The sequence below is a fragment of the Phaseolus vulgaris genome, chromosome 1 (genome assembly GCF_000499845.2).
Source record: "Phaseolus vulgaris cultivar G19833 chromosome 1, P. vulgaris v2.0, whole genome shotgun sequence".
Lineage (NCBI taxonomy): Eukaryota > Viridiplantae > Streptophyta > Magnoliopsida > Fabales > Fabaceae > Phaseolus > Phaseolus vulgaris.
In genome coordinates this window covers 47,070,591-47,082,981 of record NC_023759.2, presented here as the reverse complement: position 1 = coordinate 47,082,981, position 12,391 = coordinate 47,070,591, and the positions used below count along the sequence as shown (strand labels likewise).

General features: G+C 30.8%; 1 protein-coding gene across 1 annotated transcript; it reads left to right on the top strand.

Annotated features, from left to right (window-relative positions):
• Positions 1-3,424: 3,424 nt before the first annotated feature.
• On the top strand, positions 3,425-12,325 carry LOC137814800 (flowering time control protein FCA). Its single transcript, XM_068617710.1, has 15 exons — positions 3,425-3,755; positions 3,861-3,931; positions 4,528-4,606; positions 4,775-4,857; positions 4,957-5,008; positions 6,971-7,018; positions 7,155-7,219; positions 7,721-7,772; positions 8,481-8,560; positions 8,644-8,708; positions 9,471-9,530; positions 9,620-9,905; positions 11,526-11,690; positions 11,777-11,905; positions 12,034-12,325. Exons 1-15 carry the CDS (start codon positions 3,563-3,565, stop codon positions 12,082-12,084), a joined length of 1,479 nt encoding a protein of 492 aa, XP_068473811.1. The 5' UTR covers positions 3,425-3,562; the 3' UTR covers positions 12,085-12,325.
• The last annotated feature ends 66 nt before the right edge of the window (positions 12,326-12,391 follow it).

Sequence of the window (12,391 nt, the reverse complement as noted above, 5' to 3'; positions counted from 1 at the left end):
CAACCTTTTTCTCGATATATGTTAAAATTTAGTAGCATAATTTTTCTTTTTGAATTTCTTACAAATTTGTTAATAATATGTCGATATGTATCCAAATTTTATTGGAGCATTTTTCAAAAAATTTCAGTACTATAAAAAATTATAAATATTTTTGGTGTATTTTTCAACTTAATTACAAAGTATTGGGCAATCTGAGCTTCAACTGAAAAATTTAAATTAAGAATACTTAATATCATATAACAGTATTATATTTTTTAGGTAAATATTTGAATGATTGAACTATATGGATTAATAATAAAATGATAAATATATTACTTTTGGAAAAAATAAAGTAATATCAATAAACAAATTTTAAATCATTGTTTTAAGATGTTTCTAACATACTAACACTTTAGATCAATAAAGTAATATCAATTTTATGTCGATAACTTTAATACATTAATTATCTTAAGAAATTCTCTCATATTATCTATGTTTTTAATAAAGTCCAATTTATATCTTATTGTAAAAAACTGCCACAAATTTTAAAAAGGCTTAAATTACCATTTATACCAAACAAACTATCCTAACTATATGTTGAAATTTCCTCCTAAAAATCTAACATTTTTCAAATCAACTTAACTAGTTGTATGAAGAATAAAAAAACTCAACTAGTACTCTAACTAAATACAAATTTGAAGTTGTTTTCTAACACTATAATATTTTTTCAAAACCAAACATTTGGAATGCAATTGAAATATTAAAAGAATGATATATTATCTAGCTTTAAAAATCCAATGTATAATATATAATAATTCCCGAACAGATTATAAATTGAACTACCAAACGATATATTAACATTATTTTGATGTCCATTATCACACCATATATGTTTCTTGCATCAGTATATTAACCTTAAACTCTTGAATAAGTTATTGTATTTTTTTTATCATATGTGAAATTTTCAATTTTTTACTAATTATTTTTATACTTTTAAGTTAACTTGTCCAATGCAATAAATATTAGATTAAAGTTCAATGATTATGGTTAATCATAAAAGTATAAAACATGATTTTGACATTGACTAATGACAAATGTAATTATTTTGTTTAGTTAAATAAATATAAATATTTTATTTATATACTTTTTTTTAGTGTGTTTTTTTTTCCAGACTGACAATAAGTATATGTTGCCTGATAAACTTTTGTTTGAACAAATAAAGTTAATGTGTAGTTTGATCATCTATCCTACACATCAAAGACTTATAAATGTCTATTATATGTTTATAAAGATCCTTTAGTGTATTGCATGAATATCTCACAAATAAGCGTATATGTTTATATATCTTGTCTAAAGTTTTTTCATGCAAATAACTTTTATTAAAAAGGTGGAATGATAGTCTTTAGAAGGTAGTATGTGTCAAGTCCTGTATTTACATAAAAGACAAGAAAAAACCTATACGTCTAAGATTGATAATTCGTGTCATGTATAAGATGAGTTGCATAAAGAAAGTCAAACACATTGCTACATGAGAGACTTTGAGGTGCTAGCTTTAACTTGGAAAAGATGGGAATCCCAAACTTAACATGTTTTACTCTCGATTTTGTTAACAGTCGAACATTATCGCGTAATGGATAATTAACCTATTGTCACACAACATGATCAATTCTCACACTCTTTATTGTATGCACCATACTATTTTTAACATGCACCCAACAACACCATGTGAAAAGTCTTTTGTACTCTTAACGAGGAACCTTTATCTTTTGGATATTAATATCCGTAAGCTTAATCAAACAAATTCGGATATGAAAATATGAAACTCATAACTAATTTATGGATATGAAAATTCAGAACTAAAAAAACACTTCCAGATATGAATATCCACTTTTGAATAACTCATAAACTCACTTTTGGATATGTACACTTGGAAGCTTAAATGAAAAATAAAAACCACTTTCTTTTTATATTCGGAAGCCGTGATATTGACTTCCAAATTTTTGCATTTGTAGCTATAGATGCAGGTTTTCAAATATTGGATTCGAGTGACATCTAAGCTAAAAAAAATGTAAAAAACACAAACATGGTGACTGTTTTTTAATCTGAAAACAATTTGTACCGCAATTAAAAGTGAAAACTTCCTCTATCACCGGAGCAACCCACTCCACCACCACCAACTTCGTTCAAAACGCACAAACACTCTTTACAACTTTTTTTTCAAAACAAACAAAACAAAAAAACAATGTTGGAATTAAAAATTTATGTAGGGTGTATATAAAAAATATATGGTGCAGGAGAAAGTTCCTATTATACAGTATCAATAATGACAAAAAAAATATGTATATATCCACACACAAAAATGTATATAATAATTTCTAACAACTATTTTAGTTTGTTTTAAGATTTTTTTAAATAAGGAACGTGCCTTATTATTTTTGTAACATTCCAAAGTACATGTGATGATTTTTTTAGCATAAAGTCTCACAGTACCTAATATACTTCATTCGTGTGCAAAATTAACTTTTTGAACTTAAACCACAAACGTTTTTCAACAATATAAACTTTCACCTTATATGTTAATTTTACTTGTCATGTATAACAAACCTAGAACAAAAAACACACCACAATATGCTATTTTTTTTTTCCATGGAACTGGATTATAAAATATTGAAAATAAGAATAATCTTGTGAAATGCGATTTCTGACAAAATTATTTTTTTAATGTTATGAAAATTGATCCTGAAATTACCGGATCGATCTTCCCTATTTTTAGATATATAACTACAAGAACAAGAGATTATGAAAATTAAAGTATTCTCAATAATAGAAAAGTAAAGTATTATACTCTCTCTCACACATACATATATATATATATATATGTATTTATTTATATATTTATATATTGTATTTGTTAGTAACTAAAAATGTTTTGTCATAAGAAACTATTTTTCTTCAAGATTTGAAGGAAAAACCCTAAATTAACCTCGAATTTCACAATAAAATATAATTAAACCATAAAATAATACTAACATTAATAATTAATAATAATAATTTGTCCTTTTTTTCCAATACCTTATCTACAATAAATTATTATTCCAATTAACCCTAAACCCTAAAATAAGTATCTTTATTTATTCTATAAATACATATATTAATTTATTGCAGATAAGGTATTGGGAAAAAGGGACAAATTATTATTATTAATTATTAATCTTGGTATTATTTTATGGTTTAATTATATTTTTATTTTGAAATTGGAGGTTAATTTAGGGTGGTTCCTTCAAATTTTGAAGAAAATTAGTTTCTTGTGACAAAACATTTTTAGTTACTAACAAATACAAATTTTTAAATTAATAATTTATTTATTTTTAAATAAATACAAAACAAGAGTAATCCTGAACAAAATAAAAGTAATTTAAATTTTCTTTATTAAAAAAAATGCTAAACCCTGATCATTGATTATCTGAGAATTGCTTGGAAAGGAGAACAAAGCACATAACGTTAAGCAGAAGAAGAGGAAGCAAAGAAAAAGGGCATAGAAGGCCTGCTACTTCTTCTTCAATCTGGAGTTAATTGTGCGAAGATGGAGATTCCGAAGGAGCAGATGGAGCAGAGGCTCAATTTCAACGGAGACCCTCCAAACCCTCATTCTCACGACAATGGCAACGGCTTCAACCACTCCCAACCCCTCGATTCTGGATACGCTCTCAACCATCCCGTTCCTCGCCCTCTCCGCAAACGCCCCTGGCACCACTCCAACCAAGGAACTTCTCCAGGTACTACGATTTTTCTCACAACTCCTTTAATTACACGCTCAATAGCGTTTCCATTTTAGTTTATTAGGCGTTAGCTTCCTTAGTTACGCTATTTCGTTCTCGCAGATCGAGTGGACAGTCCGAGTAATGTAAAACTTTATGTTGCTCCTGTTCCGAGAACTGCCACGGAGGCTGAGGTAAGTCTATTTCACATGAAACGTTAATCCTCTCACCCTCGTGTTGGGTTTTAATTTGTGGATATAATAGAAGAGTATGCATGTAGTACATTAGTAGTTAATTCACACTACTTAGTAATGGAAATGGTCATTTTATCCCTGTATCTATTTTCTGAAATCGGTGAATAAACTGATTTTGTTTCATCACCTTATTTATCTTCAGCTTGTTACAGTTGTAATCCATTTCATGCTCTAAGCATAATAGTAATTTGAAATTATAACAAATGTCATTGAAAATCCATTTTCTACACCAAATTTGCTGTAATTGTTAGTGTAATCCACGTTCCAAGAGTAAGCAACAGTGATACTCTTGGTGGGTAATTAGGATGTCAGTTGGTAAGAGATATTGTGATGTTTAAGGTGGTTCTCCTTGTATTCCATCTCCTCATCAAAAGAGATGGTTTTATTTATTGAGTTATCTTTAGACATTTTTATCATGCATATTTTAGCAGAATGTGTGATGTTATATTTGTTTAATATTTTTTCTTCTTTTTCTTTTTGTTTTTATTGTAGCTCTTACTCTTCTATCACTTCTCATTTTTGTAATCCCATTCCAGATCCGTCCTGTATTTGAAGAACATGGAACTATTGTTGAGGTTGTTCTTTTAAAAGACAAGAGAACAGGTGTACGCCAAGGTATCTGTAGTAACTGTTATTTGTATCATACACAGTTTGTGCGGTTTGGCCTTCCAAGGACTGTGAAGAGTAGTGAATTTAATTTGAGTCTTGCATTCGTATATATAATATGTTCGATATTATATCTACAAGTATTAACACTAGTCTAAATATGTTAAACCTATGCAGGAAGTTGTTTTGTGAAATATTCAACATTTGATGATGCTGACAGGGCTATCAAGGCTTTAAACAATCAATATACATTTGTTGGGGTAAGAACAACCTATGATGGTTGGGTTAAACCTCCTCTTTGCTATTCATTTCATCAATCTAAACTTGTCTTTATTATTTAACATATTTACATTTCCTAGGAATCATATCCCGTTGTTGTCAAATTTGCTGATCGAGAACTTGAACGACTTGGTAATTTTTGTCCTTTTGAACCTGTTTATTAAGTTCTGTACTGCTATGTCTTAGTCAGGTTCCTTAGCTGATTATGAATCTAGCTGTTTGCATACCCTAAATCCTAATTAAATTTTTGAAATTTTGAAAATTAGTAATCAGGACAGTTTGACAGTTTATTATGTTATGGATTCTGTATGTGCGCCATGATGTAGTTGTCAACTCCCGGTCTTGAAAAGATTATTAAAATCATGATAAAATTATCTAAATTAAAGCTGCTAAATCCTCAGTGACCAATAAAAAGTGATATTAAGCTGCTATACTTATTGCTGCCTGCCAATACGTGCTGATTGATGTGGAAGTGTGTATTGTTTTCTTGGTTGTTCCTGCCAGTTTCCTTTCAAAGAGTAAGTTTGAAAGGCGAAATTTTGAATACTAGAATACATAGTATTCTTACTCTCGAAGTTGAACACTGTCTTTTGGATTGATTAATTTAGGATGAGGTTGAGAAATGAGAGAGACTGTGTAGCTTTAACTTGTTTGGTTAGAGGAGAAATAGGGAAGAGAAGTTACTAAATTCTATGGACCCCACCATTTAAGAAATCTTTCTAGTTATTAGAATCTTACTATTCAACATTCAAATCTTACAATTCAATATGTTTTGACTATCTATCGATTTGTATCACAAAATGAATCTTAAATGACTTTGCATGCTATGATACATTAATAAATTTATGTAATTTCAAATCGATTCAACAATTCATATGCTTTTTTTTTCACCAATTTTCATGAAAAAAATTAAGAAGTTAGTGAGTTTAATTTTTTATAAGAAAAGGAATTTGAAAGAAAGAGCCTGTGGGATACTCATTCAATGAATATACTTTATTTGGCTATTTAATTGTTTCATTTCCATTATTCTAAAATAAAGACTTCACAGACTTAGATATAATATAACTAATGGTTATGTTTTGTAGGACTTCTGCTTAAGTTATTTTAACTATTTGTAAATTAAATGGTTTTCATTGAGCACATGATATTTTCAAAGTAATTTTTCATTGTACCTAAATATTTGATACATAATTATGATTCTTGTTGCAAAGTTGCTCAAACAATTAGCAACTGAAATCTCAATTTGATAACCTTGATTCTTTCCCTATTTGCCATGATTTGGAGATGATTTATGGTACATCCTGCTCTATTTTAATATACATATGTGTGTGTGTGTGTGTGTGTAGTAATACGCAATTTTGTTTCAAGAAAAATTAATTGGGTAGAAGTTTGTTCCTTTTATTGTATAATATATTTTTTATATATTTTATTTATTTCCACCCATCCAAACAAGTGGATAGATTTTTGTGTGTTTCTTTTCTTTGTATTTCTGCCCTTTCAAACAATGCATATTTATACTTTATTTCTTCTCGGTTTGTATCTTCCTGTATCTTTCCTACCTACACTACACATATATACTATGTATACTATGCAATGCTCTCACCTTCTTTGAATTTCTTGATTTTCCCACAAGTTTCCCTGACGTGTGCTATGTTTGGCGAAGTTTCTGCAGCTTTTCAAAATAGAGGGAAGTTTTGAGAAATAATGACAAAAAATTCAAGGAAGTTGGGAGCAGTGTACTCTATCTCTTCCAATCATATCTTTAGTTTAAGAAGAAAAATTCTTTGCTGGGGTTATTTGAGAGAATAAACTACTTTGCCATTTTTTGTATTTGTGGTGTGAGCAGCTTTAAAGATGAGGTTTAAATATTATGCAGAAATTAATTTGGATGCTTTAGATAAGCCCTTCTTATTAGTATGTGATTTTTAATTTAATATTTCTAAGAGTTCATTCTATTATGTTAATATTTTAAGTTTGGTTGGTGAGAACGTGGCACAGAACATGGTTTGCTTTCTCCAGCAAGTAATGAGTAGTTTAAAGAATTACACTCTTTTGTGTTTAATTTATGTGAACCTTTTTATTTTCTTTTTCTAGGGGTTCGAGGGTTCTCCCGTAACGTGGAAAAGAAAGATCCTTTAGAAGGCAAACCTCTGAGCTTTTTTACAGGATATCCATGGCCTACTACTTCAATATATGATTGTCTAATATAATATTTTATTCTTTAGTGCCCAACTGACTACTTCCTGTTGTATTTTTTGTTTCGTTTCTATGTTTTCAGTTGTGGCAGATAAAGTTTTTGTTAGTTGCTTCAACAAAGAGGCTACAAAAAAGGATATTGAAGAAGTATGTTTCGCCATTCATATTCTTTTCATCCATATATATTTTAGCATCTGCCGAAAATTACTTTTTACATTTTTTCATGCCAATGATTGCATCCATGGGTTTGTATTTTGCTGAAGGATAAGCTAATTGTAGTTTGTTTGTAGAAATGTATCTAGATCCACTCCCTAGGTTGGCTGGATGGAAATATTGCCCTAGTGGCTCCTATTAAATTTGAACAGATCTAGATATTAGATACAAAAAAATATTGGTTATCATGTGGACACTTCTCATGATGCTGGTATGTGGCAAATGGCTAGCAAAAACTGTTAGTTACCAACAGGTACATTATGTAACTGTTTGCAGCCTAATTTAGTTTAAATGGGTTGGTATGATAATTTTTATTTATTTATTATGGTAGCCTTGCATTTTGCTATGGTATAGTATTGTGGAATATTCTTTATAATCTGCAGGCTATTATATTCATGTTGTGTTTCTGAGTCTTGCATATTTTATTCTGTGCAGATATTTTCCCCTTATGGATATGTAGAAGATATCTTCATTGCGACCAGTCGTGGTTGGTCCATGCTCTTGTCATGGAGTGTATTTCTTACAATATATTTTGAGGAATGACATGTATTTGATTGTCTTTTATTTCTTAGCCAACAAAAGAAGTTGTAGACTGACCTAGAATAAAAACTAAGAGAGAGTGAGAGGCAGTGGGTGAAATTGAACTCTTCCTATCTTTGTCAAATCTCACCGAACCAGGATTTGCTTCAAGAAGCGTACAATTAAAATCTTAAATGTTAGGAGATACGAGTTAATTGCTTCGTAAGAGAAAATTAGTTAGAGAGGAATAGAAAAATGTTAATAATAGGAGGGAAAGAAAAGAGCAATCCTTGGATTTTGGAGTGCAATTTTTTTTTTGGGGGGGGGGGGGGGGGGGGTAGAGTCCAGGTGTCTCAACTATATGAAGACTGGGGATGCGGAGAATACCATTGTGTCTTTCTTGGTCTTTGTTTTGTATGTCCTTGATACTGAGCAGAGACTATCTGTTGCCATAAATATTTTTTATTCATATTTCTAGACCAGTTCTATCATAAAATTACTCAATATTTGGATATCTATACATATAGAGAGAGGACCATGTCAATCCCCAATGGACCATTTGGATTTTTAGCTATGATTGCTTTTAGCACCCAGTCTTGTATTTAATTTATGTCACCAATTTATTATTCATGGTTTTCATTTTCACCTAACTTGTCTTGTGGTTGCATTTTTCTAGGATATGCTTTTGTCAAGTTTTCTAATAGAGAAATGGCATTAGCTGCAATCAAAGGACTGAATAGAACCTTCACGATGAGAGTAAAGCTAATTTATTTATTTAATTTATACATACTCTGTCCACTTTCAATTGTTAACTAAAGTCTTATTTTTTAATCACCTAGGGTTGTGATCATCCATTAATTGTTCGTTTTGCGGATCCTAAGAAACCTAGGACAGGAGAGTCAAGGTTTTACTTTCTCACCCATTTATCTTTTATATAAGTATGTTTATTACAATATTTATTATTAATAAATTAATAATGCATCTCAAGTTAGCAAGTAGATTGACATGGTACGATTTTTCATTTTTATTTATATATTTTTTTTTCTAGAGGGAAGGGGACTTTTCAGTTCAGCAAATTTATTTTCTTGGCTAAGTGGCAATGAGTCTTTACTTAGTATTTGAATTGAAAATAAAATGTTGCATTCATGCGTTGTCCTAACTGTTTAAGGATGCATATTGTCTTGTGCAAGCCAGGCTAGATTAGACTGGTAAAGTGGCCAAGATGAACTGTAAACTGGTTAATATCTTATAACAAGTCAATAACAATCTGAATTGGTTGGTTTTGTCTAAACTGGTCAAATTAAAACATGTTTGATGGCTTAATCAATTCTTAACTGGTTTGAAACTGGTCTCGAGGGTTTTTTGGACACTATCTAGAATCCCATAATACATAGAACGTGGGATTCAAATTTCAACCACATACCTTGCAATTGGATTCTAACAGTGTTCTTATGTGCAAACCTTACTAAGTGGTATTGAAGTGTTATGCTTTTAATATATTATTCATATTTATGAAAAGAAGTTCTTTTATAAAAGTGGTTTTGAACTCTATTGTTGTTCAACCCAAGTCAGATCATTCAACTATGAATTGGTTTCCCTTTGTTGTTCAACCAGGAGAAAATTTTAGGAATTGTATTCATGTCCTTTCCTGTGCATATTTCTTCAGGAGCAACTTTTCATCTGTGAATGCGAATTTTGGACCCTGTTCTCAAGAACCAGCAGTATGGTTTGTTTCGCTTCATTTGCCCTCTTCATCTATATTAATTACAAACACATGACATGCTAAATAAATTGCAAATTATTGTATTTTCACAGGCCACTACCAAATTTTGGTGATTCCAATTACGGAGGAAATATTTTGCCTATTGCCCCGCATCATTCCTCAATTGCACACCCACAAGTTACTACTCATATGCAAAACTGGGAAGCTGGTGCTGTGGTACAACATGCATTCCCCCCCCAACAATTGCATTCACAGTTGCCTTTCGGGTCAATTCAAGCTCCAAAATTGCCTTCTCAGCCATTTATTACTGAGGGGCAGAGACAATCACATCCCGCAGATTCATCAGTTCAAAATATAGAGCAGCACCTTAGTTCACAGGTTAGTTACTAGCAGGTAATAATGCATTGATCATTATAAGTCTCTTTTTTAGGGAAATTTTGGTTGTGACGTAAGTAAATTTCTGTTATTGTAGAGGTGGATTGGTGTTGTTGAATTGATATTATTATCTATTGTACTCTTGGGTATATGTTTGTACTTAACCATAACTACCTTTCATCTTCAAATTATATTTTTAGTTCTCCCAGAAACATTTGCAATCTTTTGCTGTTATAAATTTAATACTTTGAGAAGTCATGAATTTCTTGGGTGCTTCTCTGTCCTCCTATTTGAAGTATTTAAATTGTTAACTTTTTTGTTTGTGTCTTTCAATTGAATTATGCATTGTTATAATTTAGGATGATTTTAGTCTTGTAAAAAGGTCAAGAGGGAAACTAAGGATATAAGAGAAAATTTTACTCTTGGGTGTATGTTTGTACTTAACCATAACTGCCTTTCATCTTCAAATTGTATTTTTAGTTCTCCCAGAAACATTTGCAATCTTTTTCTGTTATAAATTTAATACTTTGAGAAGTCATGAATTTCTTGGGTGCTTCTCTGTCCTCCTATTTGAAGTATTTAAATTGTTAACTTTTTTGTTTGTGTCTTTCAATTGAATTATGCATTGTTATAATTTAGGATGGTTTTAGTCTTGTAAAAAGGTCAAGAGGGAAACTAAGGATATAAGAGAAAATTTTACTCTTGGGTGTATGTTTGTACTTAACCATAACTGCCTTTCATCTTCAAATTGTATTTTTAGTTCTTCCAGAAACATTTGCAATCTTTTTCTGTTATAAATTTAATACTTTGAGAAGTCATGAATTTCTTGGGTACCTCTCTGTCCTCCTATTTGAAGTATTTAAATTATTAACTTTTTTGTTTGTGTCTTTCAATTGAATTATGCATTGTTATAATTTAGGATGATTCTAGTCTTGTAAAAAGGTCAAGAGGGAAACTAAGGATATAAGAGAAAATTTTCAAGAGGGATCACATGATCAATAATATCTCTGAAAATTTTATCTGTAGTTGAACCCAATTATGTCGTGCAATCTATGTTACCAACCTCACCTAGGAAGATAAGTCTTAGAAAGTAAATTTTAATCCTAATTCAACATTACAAAATCGGCTTGTTAGGTGAAGATTACATTCACTTATATATTATAATTTGATTAATATCTTCAGTATATTTGAGATCTCCTACACAACCCTTCACACTGAGGACTTAGCAGGTGGCATGATTGGTCCAACCAATGACCAATCTTGTTAGATTAGACTTTGATACTATCTTTGAAAAGGAACTTTAAGTCTAATTCAAATTCATTAAACAGGCTTGTAAGGTGGATTTGCATCCACTTCTATATTATAATTTGATCATATTTCTAGTAAATTTGGGATCCCCATATAAGAATTATGTTGTTATTTATATATTAGAAGAATGGTATTAGGAGAGTCTGTTTCTTTGTTATAAGTAATGGCAAAATACAGATCATGCCATTCATTTTTTTATGTACGGCATTTTTATGAACCTCTGACCATTAAATACATTATTTAATGTGGCAAATTACTGTTGAAGCACCTTTATTGGAAGACTGCAATAGTTTTCTCACTTTATTGTTCTCCCAGCTGGCTAGTCAGACTGGAAGCAACCCTAGTACAGCTGCTGGCAATACCCCACCTGATATGCCTTCAAGTCCCCAAGATGAAGATTTTCCCGAGTATGACTGGAGTGAGCACTACTGCCCCGATGGTGTTAAGTACTACTACAACTGTGTCACTTGTGAAAGCAGAGTAATGTTTCAACTGTTTGATCTTTGTTCATACAATCTGTTTTGGATTTCTGTTACTTTGGTGTGTGATGGTTACTCTTGAAGCAGTGGGAGAAGCCTGAAGAGTATGTCTTGGACGAGAAAGAATCTCAGAAGCTTCCGGAGCAGGAAGATAATTGCTGCAGTCTCTCACAATTATCGTCATGTTCCTCTCAACAAGTTGCTGAAAAACAAAAGGTGCATTCTCAGATGTATTTATCCTATAACAAGTTCAGCAAAATAAAATAAAATCCTGACCAATAAACATGGTTAAATTTCAACCCCTAATTGTTTGTAAAGTAATCTAACATTCTGTAGTTTTGCAGGAAACAAATCATGACCACAGACAGTCAGATACAAGTCCTGTTGTTGCATAAATTTCATCTTATTGTTCTTAGGCAACTGAAATCACATATTGTTCACAATTATTATATAATGACCTTCAAATTGCTTTAAAAGCAGCCTAACGTTTAATCATGAGGTTACGTATTCGTATTGCCTCATTTATTTATTTCAATGGCTATTGCTAGTCTGTAAATGGGAAATTTGCTAATTTCCTAACCGCTCATTATAGAGTGAGTCTGAAAGGTATACAATCTAGGTAAGTACTTCTAAGTATATATCTAGATTATAGAATGTCTTTGGTTTTGTTGAGAGGCAAAGTAGGTTGAAATTTTAACTTTT

Bases quoted from the DNA above. Each gene is read 5' to 3' on its own strand.
- LOC137814800 (XM_068617710.1), top strand. From the start codon at position 3,563: ATGGAGATTCCGAAGGAGCAGATGGAGCAGAGGCTCAATTTCAACGGA. The intron at 7,220-7,720 runs GTATGTTTCGCC...TATTCTGTGCAG, and splicing joins CAAAAAAGGATATTGAAGAA to ATATTTTCCCCTTATGGATA. The intron at 8,709-9,470 runs GTTTTACTTTCT...ATATTTCTTCAG, and splicing joins CCTAGGACAGGAGAGTCAAG to GAGCAACTTTTCATCTGTGA.